Raw genomic sequence first — 23,684 nt, 5'->3', positions numbered from 1 at the left:
ACCCAAACACAACAGGCAGCGTGGGTGGCTCGAGCACACTTACGATGTTCATAAGAGTGAGGAGGTACTTCTCCACATGCTGCTGTCCATGAAACTGCACCACAGAGTCGTCCACCCCCAGCAAAACCTCAATGTTGTAGACTCGTTCGGGGGACTGTCTGCGGGCTCGTCGGCTCTGGTTAATACTGCGTTCCACGCCCTGATACAGAGTCTCAAGTTCCAACAGTCCGCCCAGATCAGCACCTATAAAAAAAGATATATATTTTTTTCAATTTTAAGTGTAAACTGATACATCTTTACAGCAATGCACAGACTTCTTTTCCTTTTAAGTGACATTGTTGAAGACATGAAAGGAAAAGCTGTTTTGTGCCATAAGAAAGCTATCAAACCACTAGCTACTATATGTGAGGTCATTTCCTCGCCAGGCGGAGAGATGGAACATGGAGGAGAGAACATATTGAGGAAGATCTATCACCTTGTCTCCATCACCCAATCAGCTGGGGGCATCTTCTATGCTCCAATTATGTAACGTTTCCTAGGCAACCTGCTCATGGGTAAACCAACGCTCGATGCAGACTAATATTAGCTCACCAGTCACTTTCTTATTGGATGATAATCCGAGAGTAAGAACAATATTCATCATCTTAATGCTGAGAGTCAGTAACATATTATTACAGGGCAACAGAGGCAAGAAGACAAGCACAGAAAATTCCCAATAAAGCAAATGGAGAGGTGTTTGAGTGTTTTCTTATCTTTTTCTCTTTTTTTTTGCTGTTTATTATGAAGGATTTTGTAGGGTTGTAAACTTCCTCTAACCAGCAGGTGTTCATTATATCACAGCCTGTGTCAGCAGATTTTCACCCAAAATTAGAAGAAAGCTTCTACATACAACAAAAGCAATTAACATGCTCTTGGAGGCTCATGTCTTTTAATATGCAAAGAATATGAAAATTACCAAAAAAATCTGAAGTGATCCTTTTTTTTTTTTTTTTTTCTTATAAAATTATATTTAATTAACAGTATCTATTTTGTAGAAGTATCTGCACCAGGCTGATGTTATAGCATAGTCTGCTCAAAGCTGTGATGAACTGAAGGTGGGGGAGAAAAAGCCACCATGTTGCAGCAGTGCCTTGTTCAGCAGAAGTGAGAAGAAGAACAGATCCCTTCAGTATCAATCTCAGGACCTGTTAATACTAATTGAGAAGCGAATTAAAAAGTATTAAATATTTGCAAAAAGTATTATTATTATTATTATTTTTACCAAACCTACTTACACTGAGTCCACACATCATTCTTCAAAAGTTTGGGGTCAGTCTTTTTTTTTTTTTAAAGAAATTAATAAATTTATTGATTAATTATTTTTATTATAAATGCCTTCTAAATTAATGCTGTTCATTTGACGTTCTATTAATCATGAAAAAACGTAACATGGTTTCCACAAAAATATTATGCATCACAGCTGTTTTCAACATTGATAATAATAAGAAATGTTTCTTGAGCACAAAATCAGCATATTGGAATGATTTCTGAAGGATCATGTGATCTAGTCTCATGTTGTTGTGCACCATAAAAGCCACACTGTTTTAGTATGAAAGCTTCTGCTAAGTACATAAATGGAACATAATGCAATATTCGATAAATATATATATATATATTATTTTTTTTTTTTACTTTCATCATTATGGAAAAAAATCTGTTTCTTTGGGAACAGAAGGAAAAACGTTTTCCTTAAGGGGTATTCAACCTACTGGTGACGACTATCCTCCATCTATGACATCTGTCTTTTTCTGCTGTTCAGTTTCATTCCGTGATCCTCCAAAACTTGACCCATCACCCTGTCTGTCAAATACACACAGCTCCGTTCTGATCTCATGAGAGAACATTCACATTCAGGCTGAGGAGTCCTCGCCCTTATCAGGACACAAAGCTACTTTGTCTTTCAACCTTTGAAAATGTCAAGAGAACCTATAAGGGAGAGAAAGATGGAAGAAACGCAAGAAGGAGAGAGGGAAAGGGTGCTCAGACTGGTAGGACATTTGAAAAGATTGATATCATGTGCAGTTGTGGTTCTGTTTGGCGATGTTAGGGAAAGTTTGACTGATTTGTGAGCAGTGAGTGTGTTTTAGTCACAGATGTACGTTCACAGAACATTGCTCCAGAATCACAGTGTCATCTTATGAACCTAAAGTACTGAACTCACAGTAGCTCGTTTCACTTCAACTCAAAGCATCACATGCTCATCTCTATGAGTGACAGATTTATGGGTCGTCGGGCCGCCAAACTGCAAAAGCACTGAGACAGAACGAGAGTTTGGTACATCTAGACGTGCCCGCTGACACATGCACCTATAAATGTACACAAATATGAATACACTTCCAAGCACAAACATTTGCAATTTTGTTTTGTATGGAGGTAAAAGTGTTGCAAAACTTGAGAGCTTGGAGATTTGAATCTGAGCACATGTACAATAAATATTGATCTTAAATAAACATCTTAAAGGTCCCATTGCATGGATTATGTTATTCTTTTAGAATGTTTCCTGGGGTGCCCTTATAATGTTAGTATGTTTTTCAGATCAAAAGTTGTTATAATTTAGAAATAAAAGGCATATTTCCTAGCCTGATTTTAGCCTCTGATTTGAACGCTCTGTTTGAAGGGGTGTGTCTGCTGTGAGACTTCAGTGTAAACGCCCACTGATGTGACTGGCTGACATGCTTGCAAATGAAATATCTAGCATTACATGTGGAACTCTCTCGAAAACTTTTACTATTACAGCTATTATACGTTTTTACTATTACAGCTATCGGGATTAACGAATCGTGAGAAGTTTAAGTATTTAGATCTATTCCCATCACATAAAAGGTTGCAGTGATGAGCATTGAGCAGATGACAGCCTGTTGATCGCGTGAATGAAGATCTTATCATTGCAACGCAGTTTCTGCACTCTCACTAATGATTTCACCAATGCAAACATGAGCTTCGTTGTGCAGCGTAACAGCGTCATTGATTTCATAACGAGCTTTGGCAAGTGTCCAGATAAACTCGCGCTGCGTGATTGACAGCTTGGGCGATTGGAAAGGGATTGTTCTTTGATCGCGTTCTGTATATATATTAATCACAGTTTAAGTACGATTATTTTCATCCTAATAAGACAAATGACGTAAAGTTGATCGTTTAGTCACTGGCTTGATTTACTGATGCATAAACAGTATTGAATGACTTTGAGAGAAAGATTAAACTTGAACAATTACACATCAGAAATTCACATAACCCACTGGGTCTTCAGAGGCTCGGATGAAGGAACTAAATTTGTGTTCATTTGTACATCCAAACACTGAGCAACTGCCATACTTCGCTCATTTGCAAGCCATGATGTCTCTCGAGGAAAAACCAATATCGCGCTCACGCAGCTCATTTTCTCATGGGCAGGCCAAATTCTTTTTGCGGGCAAAGAAGAGAAAGGGGAGGTAACCTTTCCCCTTATGACGACATATGGGGACGATTTCTAGATTCGCCCGTCTGAGCTTTCATTTTCTCAAAAATACCCAGGGCTTGGTATACACCCATCAAAACGTCTAGGCACTGGGGGACCATAGGCAGGCTAGGGAAACTCATATTAAGGTTAAAAAAAACTCATAAAGTGAAATTTTCATGTAATGGGACCTTTAAATCTGGCACAGCAGATTTCAATATTTCTAATTCAAAGCAACTTTTGTAATAATATAAATAATATAGAATTCATAGACAATTGGAAAAGTTTTTGGGGAAGACCTGACCTGTTGAAAAGAGATGGTATTCATCCCTCCTGGGATGGTGCTGCTCTTCTCTCTAGTAATATGGCACAGTCTTAGAGCTCAAACATGAACTGGGGCTCAGGTCAGGAAGCATACAGACTGACTAAACCGACCTTCTGCTAGTTGTCTCACGTCACCAAGGTCAGATAAATCCCATCACATACAGCCTCTTTCACCTAGATATCATCATATAGAGACTGTGTCTGTTCCCCGAATTAGGAAATACAAAAAACTTCCAAACCCATCTAAGGGTAAAAATTTAACAGATATAATACAAATGAGCAAATGATAAAGCTTGGGTTGCTGAATATTTGATCCCTTACATCAAAAGCACTTATTGTTAATGACATAATTACAAACTGTCTGTGATGTGCTGTGTTTGACAGAAACCTGGCTAAAACCAAACGATTACATGACTTTAAATGAGTCCACCCCACAAGATTACGGTTACAAATATGAACCTCGTCTGAAAGGCAAAGGGGGAGGTGTTGCTGTAATTTTTTATAATATTTTCAGAATTACCAAGAAGTCTAGTTTCAAATATAATTCTTTTGAAGTGTTGGTGCTTAATGTAACAATATATAGTGTAAATGATAAATCACGTTTGAGATTTGTGCTGGCTACTGTATGCAGGCCACCAGGGCACCATACAGACTTTATCAAAGAATTTGCTGAACTTCTATCAGAGTTAGTACTGGCTGCAGATAAAGTCCTAATTGTTGGTGATTTTAATATACATATAGATAACGAAAAAGATGCATTGGAATTGGCATTTAAAGACATTCTTAACACTTTTAGAGTTAGACAACATGTGTCAGGACCTACCAGTAGCGCGGGAAGGGGGGTGCTGCGGGTGCTGCAGCCCCCCTCGTCATAGCATCAGAACCCCCTGGTGGGGGGCTGTGGACTAACATAATATTGTACTTAAAAACATGAACTAATGGCATCAATGGACAGCATTAACTAACGCTCTTATGCCTAATGTAGTGAGTGTTCAAGCTACGGAGAAAATGAAATAAAGTTTGAATTTGTCATGCTTTGTTCCGATCAGAGCACGTGAGCGGAGAGCGGATTTCTGAATATTCCGCTCCGCTCGCTCATTCCGCTCAGGGTCGCTCGCTCAACCCAGAATGGCCTGCTGGTACCAAAATATGTGGAATAAGGGCTGCCTCCAACTAAAGTTTTTTTCTAGTCGACTAATAGTTGTTCAGTTAAGCCATTAGTGAAAAAAATAGCCCCTTTATATTAATTTAATTACTTAAATAGGCTATACACAGTATAATGAGCATTTACGTAATATAACCTTACTCAAGCGCACGACCGCACGCATAAAGCTTGCCACAAAGAACCGGCAAAAGTAATGATTATGAATATGTAAAAAATAGCAAGGAGACATTTAATTGTTTATTAATAAACTGGTGTTTTCTGTGTCACTGCAAAGATGAAGTTGACGATGTTGACTCGCCATGAACGCCAGAGAGAAATGCACATTTCATATGGATTACATAATCAGAGAGTAGCCTATTTCTTTTCGTTTTGAATAGTTTTGTTAAAAAGTAGACATTTCAAGCTTTCTATAATAGATAGCCTATATTCTATTACTCGGAACAAGCTGAGTTTCGGCGCCCTCCAGTTCACATGCAATGCAAGTGATCGTGCCGGCACCTTATTACATTGTCTGCTATATGTTTGCTTCTTATTTAATAAATACAGGCAATTGGTTGATAAAACATTGATCAAAATTAAGATACAATTTATACAAAACGAAAATCTTTTAAAAAGAGTCTTTCTACAAAACTAAACTCAATGAAGTGGTCAAAATCATGTCTTACCCACTCCATATCTCCAGACATATTGTGCATCTCATGATGTAGGCTATCATATCTTTCTCATGCTGCATGCTCACTTTCATAATCAACATTGATTAAATAAAAAAATAACATTAGCCTATAATATTTAAACATAAATATGAAACTAAATATGTTTTCTTTAAAGCTACACCCCATCTAGCGGTGAAATTGTATATGACTACCCAGTGAATATTAGTTTCTGTTCCTTTCAATTTCGAGGGCGTTTTAACTCCTACGGTGGCCGTATTATTCCAAGAATAACAAGCTTCCTGTTCGACTTCGTCCATGAGTGTTCCTTCAAGTGATGAGGTTACTTTAGAAAACTATTACAAAGTGCATTTAGTTATTTAGTCAGTTAACATGTAGGTTATGACCTCTATGTAAAATGAATAATAGTTTTATGTTTTCGTTATTTTGGTACCATTTTATTGCTAATATCAGCTATCCCAAACGAATGCAAGCTAATGTTAGTAAAGTATCAGTGCTATCGTTATTCTGTATATTGAACGAGATTAATAGTGTAAGGCACTGTTTACAGCGTCGGTTACATAATTTTCTTCGTGAGCAGAGTCAGAGATCAGTTGATGCGACGGATGTGCAAGGGAAAGCTGTGTACAAAGTAAAAGCAATTCAAAATAACTCAAATTTACATTGTCCTTTTTTTATATAGCTTAAAAATTAAGCTATTTTAAAATTGCGCCTTTAAAACTATTCATCACCTGTGATCCGTCGCAGCACAGATTTATGTTACAAGGTAAACAATACTTTTTCACCATTGACGCGAGGAAAAGTAACGCAATTTATACTAGAGGTCGTTCTGGCGTTATGCACAACCATGCTATGGTTAGACAAGCAACTATAAAACTTCGAATTTACACAAATAGGCTGAATTACCTGTCGAGAAGAAAGCAGGCAACTTCAGCGTCCGTTTTAAAATCTTTGCACCTCATGAGCTCTTTCCATCTGGGAAAGGTTACTCCAATATTGACTTTGGTCTTGCTGATTTGCCTGTCGCGTTGACGTTTTAATTCTCTCTTTCGCTTCCTTGGCGACTCTGCTACATGTCCTCGAAAATAGGCGTGATCCTCCATCTTCAGCAATCTTTCAAATCTGCCGGGCAATCGCGAGTAATCTCCCCCTCGCATTCGTCACGGTGTCACTGAGTGTAAAACGCGAAAGGCGAAGCTTGAATTTCCAGGTATGTCCCTCTTTGGCAAATGTATTTTCAAGATGGAGGCGCAACATGGCTGACGCCATTCAAGCGACTCGCTCGTATGTATTATAAATGGCAGATTTTACGCTTTCGAGAATACTTTGTTAGTTGGTGGAAGTAATTACACATGAATGAGCACATATACTTTTGATAGAACAAAGTGTTTTTTGCTAAGAATCAACTTAAAAAGTTACACAGTGTAGCTTTAATGGCTACAACACGTATAAAGTACAGAGAAATTTCATGTCTTGTCGTCAGCCACAACATAATGACGTTACATATTTTCCAAAACAGCACTCAGCCCCCCTCGCATGAAACAGCTTCCAGCGCGCCTGGGACCTACTCTTTGTCGTAATCATACTCTAGATCAAATATTATCAAATGGAATCAATGTTGATGCCGCTGAAATTCTGCAGCAGAGCGATGACATCTCAGATCATTATCTAGTCTTGTGTAAACTTCATTTAGCCAAGGCTGCAAAGCCAACTCCGTGTTACAAATATGTTAGACCTATCACTTCTGCCACTAAAGATTGCTTTATTAATAATCTTCCTGATCAGTTTCATCATCTCAGCATCCCAGATAGCTTAGAGGAACTCAATATTGCAACAGAAACTTTTAACTCTCTCTTTTACAGCACTTTAGACACAGTTGCTCCGTTGCGCTTAAAGAAGATTAAAGAAAATAGTCCAACACCGTGGTACAACGAGCACACTCAGGCCCTAAAGAGAGCAGCCAGAAAAATGGAGCGCAACTGGAGCAAAACTAGAGGTATTTCGCATTTCATGGAAAGAGAGCACGATTGCATTCAGAGAGGCCTTAAAAGCTGCTAGATCGGCTTATTTTTCAACCCTATTAGAAGAAAATAAACGAAACCCTAGGTATTTATTTGAAACAGTGGCTAAACTAACGAAAAATAAAGCTTCAAGCCCAGAAGTTTCCAAGCAGCACAGCAGTAATGACTTTTTGAACTTCTTCACTTATAAGATTGATAATATCAGGGAGAAAATTATAACTATAAAACCGTCTACTACAGTATCGCATCAAGGAGTGCATTGTAGTCTCCCTAAGGAAAATTTTGATTCATTTATTGCTATAGGAGAGGAAGAATTTTCTAAACTCGTTAAATCATCTAAATCGACAACATGTATGTTAGACCCTACACTGACTAAGCTACTGAAAGAGATGCTTCCAGAGGTCATAGATCCTCTTCTTAATATCATTAATTCATCTTTGTCATTAGGATACGTACCAAAAACTTTTAAGCTGGCTATGATTAAACCGCTTGTTAAAACCAAAACTTGATCCTACAGAATTAGTCAATTACAGGCCGATCTCGAATCTACCTTTTCTGTCAAAGATACTAGAAAAGGCCGTATCTTCACAACTATGTTCCTTTTTAGAAAGAAATGATCCTGAAATGATCAAGATTTAGACTGTACCATAGTACTGAGACAGCTTTCATTAGAGTCACAAATGATTTGCTCTTATCATCCGATCGTGGTTGTATCTCTCTATTAGTGTTACTTGATCTTAGTGCTGCATTTGACACTATCGACCACAACATTCTTTTAAATAGACTCGAAAATTATGTTGGCATTAGTGGAATTGCATTAGCATGGTTTAAATCATACTTATCTGACCATTATCAGTTTGTAGCAGTAAATGAAGAGATGTCTTATCGATCAAAACTTCAGTATGGTGTACCACAAGGCTCAGTACTAGGACCGTTGCTGTTCACTCTGTACATGCTACCCTTGGGAGATATCATTAGGAAGCATGGCATTAGTTTTCACTGTTATGCTGATGATACGCAGCTCTATATTTCTTCACACCCTGACGAAACGCACCAATTCACAAAATTAACGGAATGCATAGCTGATATAAAAACTGGATGACTAGCAATTTCCTACTACTTCATTCTGAAAAAACAGAGATTCTAATTATTGGACAAAAGTACTTCCTCACATAATAACCTAGAATACTGTCTAACACTTGATGGCTGCTCTGTAAAATCCTCGTCGTCAGTTAGAAACCTGGGTGTGCTCTTTGATACCAATCTTTCATTTGAAAGTCACGTGTCTAGTATCTGTAAAACCGCATTTTTTCATCTTAAAAATATATCTAAATGACGTCATATGCTCTCAATGAAAAATGCAGAACAATTAGTTCATGTGTTCTTGACATCAAGGCTAGATTATTGTAACGCTATTATGGGTGGTTGCCCTGCACGCTTAATAAACAAACTATAGCTGGTCCAAAATGCAGCAGCTAAAAGCCCTGTCCCAAATGGCACCCTAAGCACTCGTGGTCTTCCTACGAGTCCGCACTTTCATGACGTAATGCCGCTTTGACTGTTGGGAAGAAGTCTGCTGCGGAGCCTGCATCAGTGCGGGCTCGGCAAAAGTGCGCATCGAGGGCGCATATCGACCGCAAAGGGGGCGCTTGCGAGCACCCCTCTGAGGCCTAAAATGACAAATGGGACACCCTATGGTCTCACGGACTTAACAGACACGCACACGCGGCAACCATTGTTAGTCCACCAGACCGAAAGTGCATATGAAGTGTGCCATTTGGGACAGAGCCAGAGTTCTTACCAGAACCAGGAAGTATGACCATATTAGCCAGGTTCTGTCAACACTGCATTGGCTCCCTATTAAACATCATATACATTTTAAATATTGCTGATTACTTACAAAGCACTAAATGGTTTAGCTCCCCAGTACTTGAGTGAGCTCTTAACGCATTATAGTCCTTCACGTCTATTGCGATCTCAAAATTTAGAATACTTAGAATATCAAGATCGACTGCTGCCGTTAGATCCTTTTCCTATTTAGCACCACAAATCTGGAACAATCTTCCTAACATTGTCCGGGAAGCAGACACACTCTGTCAGTTCAAATCTAGACTAAAAAACACATCTCTTTGGCCTAGCATACACATAACACATTATAGACTTCTATAATTCAATGTTAAGCTGCATAGATTAGGTCAGCCGGAACCGGAAACACTCCCCATAAATCCTGATGTACTTGTTACATCATAAGAAGGATGGCGTCTACGCTAATATTAGTCTCTCTGTTTATCTGAGGTTTACCGCAGTCCGCCGGATCCAGGCCGTATCCAGATCTGATGAAGGACCTGAATTTCTGTATTATATTTTTTATTGAGTTTATTGAGGGTTGATTTGTATAGAAGGACTACATGCCTGCGCACATATATATTCAAACGCACTTACCTTTGGACTGAACACGTAATGCGCATGTGCGCAAAGTCTGCGTTTTCACGGGTTTGGGTTTTTAAGGTTTGCGCAGAGATAACGGATAATCGTTTGCACCTTCAAACCTATTTCAGGGAGTGCGTTCTCGAGATACCAGGCACTATTTTGTGTGGATGGGCGTCCGGAGCGCATTAAGGATTTTGCTGGTAGAACGGTGTTGTGTTAGGGGCTAATTATCTTCGCAACGTAAGTGAATCAATCAATCAAAACTAACTTTAGCTGGACAATAACTTTATCCTAGAGCTGTTGTAAAGCCTAAACAATCTGTTACGGTAATTTTCTATTATCTCTGTAAAGCTGCTTTGAAACAATCCATATTGTTAAAAGCGCTATACAAATGGAGGTGACATGACTTGACTAATAAGACTGTGACAAAACTTGTTAACATTATTTCAGTAATAACTATAGATGCATAATTGCATGCAACTAGCCCTAAATGTAACCTAATATTAACTCTAACCCTATAGTAAGTACATGTAGTTAATTGATATTACTCAGTACTTAGATGTATAATCACACTGTAACAAGGACACTTTAAAATAAAGTGTAACCCAAAACCCACTTGTGCACTTTAAGTCCAAAAGCAAGTGAGCAGCACCAGGTTTGGATGAGTGACAATGAAGCCTCGCCCATTCATAAGAGCAAGAACAATCGATTCCTGACCAATCAAATCAGACAATTCTGGAATATGTGTCGAGGGAGAATCGAGACATGAAAGTACGCGTCCTTCAGGTCGATCGCTGCAAAGCAATCTTGGGGGCAGATGCATTCGAAAATGCGTTTCTGCGTGAGCATTTTGAACGGTAGCTTGTGGAGGCTCTGAATCAAAACTCCCAGGTCCAAGATCGGTTGTAACCCACCACCTTTCTTGGGTACAATGAAGTAGGGACTGTAGTGCCCTGACCTCATATCGTCTGGAGGGACCAGCTCTATCGCGTCTTTCGCCAGTAGGACTGCGATCTCCGCCTGCAAGACATGGTCATCGGCTGCTCTCACTGTAGTGGAGTGGATGGCCCGAATCTTGGGGGGACGCAAGGCGAACTAAATCGCATAGCCGAGCCTGATGGTCCGATTGAGCCAGCGAGATGGACTGGGGAGCGCTAACCAGGCTCGCAGAGACCGTACAAGCGGGACCAAAGGGACTGTAGGCGTACCCGGAGTGGGGCAGCGAGGTGGAAAAGCCTTTGAGCGCTCAAACCAGCGCACCTACCAGCTGTGAAAACAGCTTTTGTTCGCTCTTAGACAAAACAAAAAACAGAAAACAAAGAGAGAGAAAAAAGACTGCTCGCGCTGCTGTGCTGTAACGCCAGCACCAAAGTGGAGAGGTCCTGAAGAGGCTTGAAGTTTCACAAAGCTGATTTGTCAGGTTTGAAGAGAGCATCGAAGTGCTTGGCTCCAAAGCAAAAAGCTGAAGTGCAATCGCACTTTCTGCTCATTATATACCTGCGCTGCAAGGCTGAACAGCTGATGCAAATGACTGCACGGCAATGTGTACTGGCTTGTTTTAGTTTCACTCGAAGTAGATTGGCCTCTCTAGCGAGATTCCTAGTCGTCGGTCTCGACGTGGCGTTGACTGACCGACTAAAGAGGAACATTAATGTGGCCTCTCTAAATGACCTCTAAGTCACTTCACATTTGACCTATGACATCACGTAAAAAACATTCAGTAGTGCATTCCACTGTGTGTGTATGACAGTTTTCCAGCACATAATATTGTCCCTTATGTAGCAAAAGCACAATAACGTTCTGTGTGCAAACAGCTTGCGCATTGGCGGTGCGCCGGTGATGTCAGACAATGTTTTTAATTAGAGTGTGAGAAAGTGTGTACATGCAGCAGATGTACAAGCGAGCCTTTCTGTGTTCTTGAGGAAGGGTATCGCAACCTTAGGGAAATCTGATCCAGCCACACACACTTTCTAACAGCCAGTGCACAACTAATGCTCTTTCTGCCTTTTAATCTTTAATGGTGTGTTGTAAAAGCCGAGATCAAATTAAACCTTTAGAACCAGGCCATTTAGAGCTGGTAATGATATCAGTAACTAAATCATCTCCAGCGGTAATAAAGTATGCCATTTGATTAAGCTCTATATTAATGGCAACAATGCACTAATGTTTACTATGTGGTAAGTAAACCGGCAATGTTACTGTAGAGCAGAAGTCAGCAACCTTTTTGATATGAAGTGCCATTTTTAATCTATTATAGTAATCACATTGTCATATCACCTTCCCCATGTAATATAATACAATATACTATTTATAAGTATCTACTTTTTATTTAAGTAATATCTAAACATGCCCATTTATTACTATATTATGATGATCTTGAAGACTGCACTTAAAGGGTCATGAAACTATAAACCAAATTTTATGAGATTTTAACAGAGGTATGTGTGTTGAACACCATTGAAGACAATGTTAGCATCTGTTAGATTTAATAGTAGGGGGAAAATGGTTCAATTTTAGTTTTTTTTCGCTATTTTCGTCTTCCGGGTTTAAAATCTTCATTGTGTTCACGTCACAGGCTGTGAAGTGGCAGAGCACTGTAGTACTTTGATGACTCTCGGGTTTTCTCATCCAATGAGAAGGACTTTTCTATCCCTTCAGAGGTGTGTGTGTCTAAAATGTAGACCATTGTCCAGGTAGACCCTGACCATTTTACTTGCCTTTTGTTAAATAAGCACTTGTTATTAAAATTTAGATACTTCGATAATACCTCAATTGTACGGAATGTATGCTTAATTCGTGCAAATTTCTATGTCACTGTCCATCTTTATTATGGGGGTTCAGGGGGCGCGTAGATCTAGGCTATGTACGGAACTTTTTTTTTTTTAAGCGGAAAATTAATTATTTACAAATATATGCACTTAAAGTGTGTATATAAACAAATACATGTTTTATAATGACATGTGCATTAATATGTTTTAAATACAATTACAATTACTGTAGGCTAATATATGTAGCAGGGCATTCAGTTACTTTTGAAAGGACAAAAATAAGGTGTCATTGTATTTCATTAAACTTTAACTTTGCCAGCTATAAAAAATCTAGCATTTCCTCACGTTTTACCACCGATTTTTAGTGACAGTCGATATGCATGGGCCACTGGCCAATGACAGTTATTCCCAGCCGTGCCATACCACACCCACTCCCCTCCCTTCTTCTCACAGCCATCCACGCCCAATTAAGTTGCATTTTTCAAAAAGATTGTGAGCTAGACTTGAGCTGAAAGAGGGGAGTTTCATGACCCTTTAAGACCGGAGAGTCATCTTGTGTATGATGTTGCGAGTGATAGATAGATGGATGGATAGATAGATAGATAGATAGATAGATAGATAGATAGATAGATAGATAGATAGATAGATAGATAGATAGATAGATAGATAGATAGATAGATAGATAGATAGATAGATAGATAGATGGACGGACGGATGCACAGACATACAGACAGACAAAGTAACCAATAACCACAGTAATTGAACAAGGTTTTAATAGACAGTAGGCTTTGATTTATCAAATGTGGAATATTTCGTTTTTAGTGTTCCATAATCTTTATAGCTGACTGTCCTCAAAGTCAGACATGTACAAGCAACAGCAAAGCACCATGGGAGAAATGCTCCACTGGGTTAAATCAAGCCATCCAGCAATTCACACATTAAACTCTGTATATCTACACAGGGGAACGGTTTTCATAAGAGTGCCATAAGAGATCCTCTTATAAAATAGAGGAAAGAGGGAAAAAGACGGTTTTCAGCCTTTTTTGTCACTGCCAGATCTTAAAGATAAACAGAGAAATTCACCCACTCATGCCAAGATGGGAGGGGTCCTCCTCCACCACCTCCTCCTCCTCCTCCTCCTCCTCCTCAGCGTCTCTGCACCAGACGCCTGCTCTCTCTCAGGTCAGTCTTACATTCTTCATTTCCCCCACCCTCTGTGTCTATCAGTGGCAAGATATGTTTTCAGTTGAATGCTGGGAGATTGAGTTTGAGGCTGTTGTTTAAACACACAGAACACAAAATGTGTGCAAGACTGTGATTGGCTGGGTGTATGACGAAAAAAAGGACACATTTGAAATACCTACATGAATATGGTAACAAGGAATCTGAGTAGGCCTACTTTGGTTTTACAATAATAGAATCACTTTATCTTGATAGCTTTTTCACTCATATTATTTCTCTTTCATTCTCATTAATATTTTCTTAAAGTATACTTTCTCTCAGATCTGTCTCATAAAATTCATTTAAAAAATGTAAAAAGACACACAAATAAGACAGTTGATAACAAGCACTAAGTCTATGGCACTGTACATTTAAATAGCATACTTGAATTGAACGAGAAACGTTAGAGGTCTATTCTCAATAATGGAGAAAAATCTGAGAAGCAGGAGACTTTCATCAAGCAAAAATCTCAATTTAATATCACTGCAATGTAGGAGAAACAATTGAGACAAGAGATTTCAAGTGATTTGTAAGTGCACACATTCATTGTAATCAGAGTATTGCTAGAGAATCAATACTGCTTACAGTAATATGAGGCTAAGCATATAGTAAGTGATCATATTTCATACTACAACTAAATTTGATACAATACTACAATTTCTAATTTAATATCTCTAAAGCACTCACACATGGCATCTGCTTAATAAAACAGCCATTTAAAGGGATAGTTCACAAAAATGAAATCTCTGTTTTCATTTATTCACCCTCATGATGTTCTAACCCTTTTGACTTTATTCTATTGAACATAAAAGACGATATTTTGAAGAATGTTGGTAACCGAACATTTTTTTTTTTTTACTTAACTGTCAGAAGAAAGAAAGTCATACAGGTTTGGACTGACATCATGGTGAATAAATGTTCTTTCTATTTGTTTTGTTTTTTGTACATCTACATGTACATCTTGAACACAACTACATCTATAAGCTCAAAAGTAAAAACTGACCTGGCTGTGTCACTGTTCATGAATGTGGGCCACAGAGGTCAGTAGATGAACCCCAGAAAAGTGACAGATGAGTAGAAGCAACAGACAAGGCCACACTGACCTCCAAAGCTGTTGACATGGAAATAGTCTCACTCTCCTCACAGATACAACAGGAGGTTACAGGAATAGACAGCGCTGGGACTGTACAGGTGTCTCTTACAAACTTATTCTGGCTCACAGAGATCCTGGAAGTCAGCTGATCCTGTTATCAGTTGGAAATATGGCCAACATCAACAACTGCTCTAAGAAACCTTTGCCTCGGAAACAAAATATTTTATTCTAGCAACCCATTTGCTCAAATCTTTGAGGTTTCATTATTGCAGTGTTAAAAGTGTCATCTTATTTTGACACTAAGTGTTATCACCAATTTTAACTGGAATCTGTGTGTGTCTTTTGTCCGTGAACTTTATCTCTATGGAAATAAAAACATTTCTCAAAGCTCTCTGCATTACAGCAAATATGTGCCATTAAAAGGGAAACAAGATCAATGTCAGTGAAGAGAAGGTGAAAAATGGCACCAGTCATTAGCTACGTTTCCATTGTCAGACCAAAAGCGGGCGTGCAAGTGCCTGCCAGGGCCAGTCGCGTTTCCACTGTCACTTCCGGGGCTTGATTGGGCCTCGTCGGGTCTTGCACTGGTTCAACAGGCAAGGCCAGCTCGGGCTTGAGGATTGGTTAGAAACAAATGCAGAGTTTATCTAAGTCTGGAGAGGGCAGCGGCGAAACATTTTATTCACCCAAAAATTTTATTCACCCAAAAATTTAAATCATCCCATGATTTACTCACCCTCAAGCCATCCTAGCTGTATATGACTATCTTCTTTCAGACTAACACAATCGGAGATATATTTAAAAATATCCTGGCTCTTCCAAGCTTTATAATGGGAATGAATGGGAGGTGAGATTTTGAAGCCCCAAAAAATGCACCCATCCATCATAAAAGTAATCCATACGGCTCCAGGGGGTTAATAAAGGCCTTCTGAAGCGAAGCGATGGGTTTGTGTAAGAAAAAAAATCCATATTTAAGACTTTTATTAGCTATAATAACTATAGCTTCCGGCAGTCCTACAATGTCCTACCTGCCTGTCAACGTATGTATTTCCATACCTCCGTGCACCCTACTTGTGCAGACATCACATCATCAAAACGTTTCACAGACGTCAGTCACAGAGATCCGCAAAGCAGCCACCTTTTACAATTGACCTATGGCTAAGCCACGCCCCCTCCACTCACTCGGATAAAGAGTCAACATTCGGTAACAGGCGCTAGCTGTCACAGTAGGAGACAATTGATGATTTTTGGAGACAGAAAGATTATATATCATCTCGGGGGCCTTAACTATGCATTGGAGGGTTATATTAATAATTTTATTGTTGAGAAGGTTGATAAGCTTCAGCTCCAGACAAAGATTTACAGTTCACAGTGTAAACTTTATAGTTTGGTGCTATTTCGCTTCAAATGCTCGCTTTATACGTGCGTCCTATTCGCTTTTGGCGCACGAATGGATTCAAAATGTTCAAGCGTCGAACTAGACGCGATACGCGCGAATTTGACGCTCTACTCGCGTTTGGTGTGAACGCAGCATAATGAACAGGCTGCGATGTCAAGATTGGCGCGATCGAACAGTGGAAACATAAAAACATACTCTCTTTCTTCATACAGGACATCATTAAAACTGCAAAGTGTTTAGCCTACTTATATTTGTGTAAAACACAACATTGTGCTTTTGTCAAACTGTAAACTCTTGTCAAACTGTAACCTACAACTGTCACCAAACCAAAATCACACATGCTGTTTAAAAGCAAAAATGACAAGAAAAAATATATAAAAAACGAATGAAAACTGACTAACTGCAATGCATTTCAATGGACGTGGAAGCAGAGAATGTCCGAGTGTATTGGGTTAGCTATGCGCACTGTGATTGGCTCATCGCGTTTGGGGGCGTGGCTTAGCCATTGGTCAATTCCTCCTGAACCAAAACAACAAGCTTATGCTGCGTTCACATCATAACTAATGTAATTTGGAAGAGATAGAAACACATGACGTTAGACATGGAGCAGTTCATGACTCGAATTTATGTGTTTCAATGGCAACACTATCATTGGCGAAATGAATCTGCAGCAGTCAGCCGGTACAGGTCAGTGCTTTTTAAGTTGTTTATTTTCATTATTATTGTAATGTTATGTGCTTTGAGACACGAGGTAGTTTAACGTCATCTCTCGTGACACTTTAGTTTGATCCCTGCTGCACGCATTCATGTGTTTTTAAGGAGGCGTGGCTTTCGAGAGCGCTATGAAGGGAGGGTGTTGTGCTTTCAAAGCTACCTCGCTATTGTTAACCTCGCCGAAAATTGCCTTTCCTACCTTTAACATGTCCAAGCATCTTTACATGCTCTTTCAATAAAATCAGATACTGATTGATACACTTTTTTTTCACACACACTCTTTTCCACTTCATTTCACTTTTTTTTTCAGCGTTTTGATTCCAAGATGAGATTATTTCAGTTAGCTGCCACATACAGCAGATGACTGCAAAAATATTGTACAAAAAGATCTTGAGTAGAGAGGGGGTGGAGAAAAACAAAAGGTGTGAGACAATATGTATGCAAATGATCCCGGGTAGAAGTTCCCACAGGGAACGTGGATATATATCAGTTATGATTTATGGAAATTCATCAGGGAGTTATATACTTTAATTGAGGAAACCTATAGAAAAATTACAGGTCCTTTTCAAATAAGGATTTACATTTGTTTGCGTAAAATCTGCCTCTCCAATAAACACAGAGTATTTCGGCATAAATTAGAGACACTAAAAAAAAATTATGAACACATATCTACAGCCAGAATTATGAAGTATAATTCGTCATAATAAATCATTCCACTGGCAGACACATTTATGAATCAAAATCTACTCTACACAAAGAAAAACAGTTACTGTATGGTTTACCTGTTGATTGCATAATATTACTATTTTAACAATCATTTTGGAGTAAATTTGCACCGTTCTATGCACATTTACAAATGGGTCACCATGCAATACAACCATGCAATATTGTCCCTTCATGGTATCTGTGTTCTCTCTTGGTACCCATTGGCAAGCTCCATCATTAATCAATACACTCCGTCTGTAACACTATATTCCTCCAGAAGCAAAGTAACCCTTATTGTGTTTTCCAATTTTAATAAACTGCAATTTTAATGGGATTATCTGTGGCGGATTGCCGCACCAGAGCAGATGTCCAGTGCATGTCATTCCCAAGGCACCGACTGAATAAATCTGGACTGCCATTTCTCAGAATCCTTGGAGAGAATTGGATTTTCAGGCACACTGTTTACTCTCATCTCTGATAATTGTGCCTTTTCGTGCATGCAACTGCAATGCAACTTACAGTATATGAATGCGACCTGAAACACAAAAGGGCCCTAAACAGCTTGAGCAACTTTATTCTTATTCGCTAACCACACATAATTCAGTTTAACCTGCTGCTAAAAGCTTTAAAATAGTGCTGCGTTGTATTTAAATTAATTTTAGCACAAACACAGCACCTTTTTATGTAAATATGGCTTGTTATATTGTGCCTTATTACTATCTGATTAGCAAAATTTCTATAGATAATTGGTAACTAATACAGCATAGACAACATGTTCATTCTCAATAAATTCGAATAAAAAAAGTGTGCATTAACAGCTGTCATAACTGATGATTATTAAAGATTATATGCAGAGAACATTTTAAGCAATAAAATCCATAATAATCAGAAACAATATGCTAAAATGTGCATAGGGTACAACAAGGAACTGGATTTACCTTGAGGGTGTGCATTAGTGAAAGAACGCAGCACAGAGGGATATGCTATACAATAGAGACCGGACAGTAATATTGTTTGGACAGAGTCAGCACTGAACATGTAACAAGGGGAAACAGACAGGAGAAATGTTAGGGCTTATCTTTCTCTGATGAAATTCAATAACAGCCTTCAAAGAGGGTTATTTTTTCCGTTTCCAATTTGAACACGACACTGAGTGTTATTTAATTCTCCTCATTTCACTGCACAGGTAATGTCCACTAATCCAACGGTACACAGATCAGTGAGAGACAGAGAGAGAGAGAGAGAGAGAGAGTTTCACTTAAGACCTGTGATAAATTAATGATCAAGCCGTAACAGCATTAGACAATAAACAAATCAAATTTGTCAAGAAAACTACCGGGCTGGTTCCTGACTGTCCCATGTCACTATAATACTGAGGATCTTGTGACATTGAAGACTGGAGTAATGATGCTGAAATTTCAGCATTGCAATCACAAAATAGTTATTTATTTTAAATAGTAGTAACATTTTCCAAATATTACTGTTTTTACTCTATTTTTGATCAAATAAATGCAGCCTTGGTGAGGATAAGAATCTTCTTTTAAAAAGATTTTTAAAAATCTTACCAACTCCTTTAACACACACACACACACACACACACACACACACACACACACACACACACACACTCTGAGTTTTCATGTTTTATGGGGACTTTCCATAATGATTTTTATACTGAACAAACAGTATATTCTATCCCCTAACCCTAAAGGCCGGGACACACCAAGCCGACGTCAAAGAACTAGCACCGACGAAAGCCGACTGTGTTGTTTCCTCTCTGTGTTGCCCTAAATGATAACAACCTTCTATCAGTACCGTCTTGATTTCTTTGCTCACTTTCATCACTTTCGCTTTTATTCTTGTGCACTGACCTGAGCTGAACAGCCAATCATAGTTCTCTCTCACTGATGACCAGACGCCGATTCAACATGCCAAATTGGCCCAAAAAACCCAGACGGCATCCAACTAGAGCCAACGGTGTGGAACACACCAAAAAAACTAAGTCGACTGAGGCTCAAAATCGGACCGACATTGCTTGACGGCCAACTTTCAGCTTGGTGTGTCCCGGCTTTAACACTACTCCTAAACTTAGCCATCACAGGAAACTTTCCGCATTTTTACATTTTTTAAAAAATATCACTTAGTCTGATTTATAAGCTGTTTTCATCATGGGGACAAAAAAATTTGCAAACAAAGATGGCAATATCCAAAATCCTTGTTTGTCCCCATGAGGAAAACAGCTTATAAATCAGGCTAAGTGATGTTTTTGAAAATGTAAAAATGCAGAAAATGTTGTCCCCATATTGTAGGGTTTACCAGGAACAAACACACACACACACACACACACGCACACACACGCACGCACACACACGCACACACACACACACAAATACATAATATGCACATAACACAATACGGTTTTGTAACTACATTCGGGTGAGTAAACAATGAATTTTTTTATGAGTAAACAAACACACTATTACATAACCTCTCCATTTCCATTTCTACTTCAGGTATTAAGATCTCATTATATGTACTTCAAACACAGTTCTCTATTATGAGAGAATAATCTTACAGTCCCCATGCCAATAGAATTAGGAACCTTTAAATGGCACTTTCCCTCGTCTCACAGAGCACAGTCAGGTCAAGCACTACAGCAGTTTTCTAAGGTCTACATGAAGTGTATGCCCCAAATGAGTTCATTAGACACAGCACAACAAAAGCAGCAATGCAGCAAAGTGCAGCAGACAGTGACAGCAAACACACGGCCCTGCGCGTTTGTTCTGACAATACAGAGTGTTTCCTCTCTTGCCACACAAACTATGCAATTAAACCAGCCACGTAGCGAGCATGTGCTAATTCAAGCTCTAAAGCTCCAACCCAGAAGCCAAAGCGCATAGCCCTAGGAACGTCAAGTAATGAGATAGCTTCCTTTTCCCCTGCTATTCTTGACAGAATGGTACGGACAGCAAGGGAAGGGTGTAAAGAAAGAGGAGGCTGGGGGAAAAAAAGATTCTGCTCTCTCTTCTCCTTTTCCCTCACCCTCTCGCTCCTCTTGTTCTGAAGGCACTGGTCCGCCATTCTCTATCCAATTTTAATGAAGTGGGTCTCACTACGATGCTGGTGAAAATTGCCTTTTGGTCTCTGCATGTGAACGTGTGTGTGTGTGTGTGTGTGTGTGTGTGTGTGTGTGTGTGTGTGTGTGTGTGTGTGTGTGTGTGTGAGAGAGTGAGAGTGAGAGTGAGAGAGTGAGTGAGTGAGTGAGTGAGTGAGTGAGTGAGTGAGTGAGAGAGAGAGAGAGAGAGAGAGAGAGAGAGAGAGAGAGAGGGGGGGGGGGGGGACTACATGCTCATGGCATCATCAAGAAATACAAACGCTCACATGACATTCCTGACAGCAGACACTGAACCCATAATGTTTGCATTACCCCTATGTGGGTTTGAGCAAAAACACGCCATTTTGTGTCTATCCCTTTAAATGCAAATTAACTGCTGCTCCTGGCCCCCTTTCCAGAAGAGGGTGGAGCCTTTACAACTTTACAGCAGTGGGTGGATTTTTCCATTATAGGCTGGTTGTTTACATACACTTGACACACATCTGTGTTCAAACACCTAATAAAAAAGAATTTTGCGTAATAGGTCCCCTTTAAATGACTTTAGTTACTGACTGGTTGGTCATATAACAATGTGTAGTTTAAGATATATATTATATATATTATTAATATTTTATAAAATATATTAATATTTGTTTGATTAAAAAAAATGTTTGCATTAAAAAAAAGTAAAAAGTTTTATAAAAATCATTTTTTTACAGGTGAAATTATATATATATATATACTACCTATACTATACAACCGAGGTATGCAGCAAAGCATTTGTGAAGCCACAACACGCACAACCTTGAGGCGGATGAGCTACAACAGCAGAAGACCCCACCGGGTACCACTCATCTCCACTACAATAGGAAAAAGAGGCTACAATTTGCACGAGCTCACCAAAATTGGACAGTTGAAGACTGGAAAAATGTTGCCTGGTCTGATGAGTCTCGATTTCTGTTGAGACATTCAGATGGTAGAGTCAGAATTTGGCGTAAACAGAATGAGAACATGGATCCATCATGCCTTGTTACCACTGTGCAGGCTGGTGGTGGTGGTGTAATGGTGTGGGGGATGTTTTCTTGGCACACTTTAGGCCCCTTAGTGCCAATTGGGCATCGTTTAAATGCCACGGCCTACCTGAGCATTGTTTCTGACCATGTCCATCCCTTTATGACCACCATGTACCCATCCTCTGATGGCTACTTCCAGCAGGATAATGCACCATGTCACAAAGCTCGAATCATTTCAAATTGGTTTCTTGAACATGACAATGAGTTCACTGTACTAAAATGGCCCCCACAGTCACCAGATCTCAACCCAATAGAGCATCTTTGGGATGTGGTGGAACGGGAGCTTCATGCCCTGGATGTGCATCCCACAAATCTCCATCAACTGCAAGATGCTATCCTATCAATATGGGCCAACATTTCTAAAGAATGCTTTCAGCACCTTGTTGAATCAATGCCACGTAGAATTAAGGCAGTTCTGAAGGCGAAAGGGGGTCAAACACAGTATTAGTATGGTGTTCCTAATAATCCTTTAGGTGAGTGTATATATAAATATATATATATATATATTTTTTTTACAAATATTTATTTATAAAAGTACTCGAAGAATCATTAATGGAACCACTAAGAAGGAATCGGAACCGCAATTCTTATTTCTAGTCATGATATCTGAAAATTTTGGAAATCCATACAATACATGTAAAATATAGGCCTATGTTGTATAAATAATTATTCCCAAAACCACAGTAAAGACAACTGAACACAAAGTTATAAATTACATTTTGAACACCTTTAAACAAGCACAGAGACACACACGTATAGAAGAGGACATTGTGACCATCTCGCTGGTGATACTGCTTAAAAATTGATGCCATAATTTTTTCTCATTAATAATGACAGGGTTTACTGATTGGTCTGCAAACAGCTGCAGTGTGTGCGTGTGTGATGAGAGAGGATCTGTAGGCCAAATGCACATCATTCAACAGGAATAACGATGCACTGGGTCACTGTGAAGAAAAGGTGACACTGACTGAAAGAGCAAGAGAAATGGTGAGGTAGTGGGTGAGGAAAAACAGAGCAAGGAAAACACACGTTTGTGTTGACTGTGAGCTAGTCTTTTACATTGATTTACAGCGGCTGTAACTCTAGCTTTGTGTTAGGAAGGTTTACTCAACATAGCCACCAGTGTGAAAGCCAAAACAAGTCACACAAACACCATTCAACACTGTCAACATCCACACCTAGCAGTTGTAACCGATGTTAATAGATTCGACACCATGCCTTGGGTGAAACTGTGCTGTGATTACAGACATGAAAACTAGACCTCTTAAAATAACACTGTGACTTGCACTGAAGAGTTGATGGCTCTCAGATTTTCACAGCTGGTAATCTCATATGTTCATTAAAAATAACCTGTGCTGTGCACTGAAAAAACCACAAGCAACTCTGACAGCTACATGGGACGACTGATTTGATGTATAAAGGGGCAAAAAAGCATCTTGAGCAAAACACGTATCTTGTGCTGTCTTAATGAATACATCACTTATCTCTTAAGCACCTTGCTTTGTAAAGGCCTTTATTGCATAAATTATGGTAA

At 39.1% G+C, this 23,684-nt stretch overlaps 1 protein-coding gene across 2 annotated transcripts in view; it reads right to left on the bottom strand.

Annotated features, from left to right (window-relative positions):
* Positions 1-23,684, bottom strand: part of LOC311303234 (A disintegrin and metalloproteinase with thrombospondin motifs 2) — a 186,302-nt gene that overhangs the window by 45,232 nt on the left and 117,386 nt on the right. For both annotated transcript variants that reach the window (XM_084429572.1, XM_084429573.1), the window contains exon 4: positions 44-243. In XM_084429572.1, the coding sequence (XP_084285698.1) occupies positions 44-243 (200 nt within the window). The remainder of the gene's footprint in view (positions 1-43; positions 244-23,684) is intronic.

The sequence above is a fragment of the Rutilus rutilus genome (genome assembly GCF_951802725.1).
Source record: "Rutilus rutilus genome assembly, chromosome: 14".
NCBI lineage: Eukaryota > Metazoa > Chordata > Actinopteri > Cypriniformes > Leuciscidae > Rutilus > Rutilus rutilus.
This window is presented reverse-complemented; position numbering and strand designations above follow the sequence as displayed.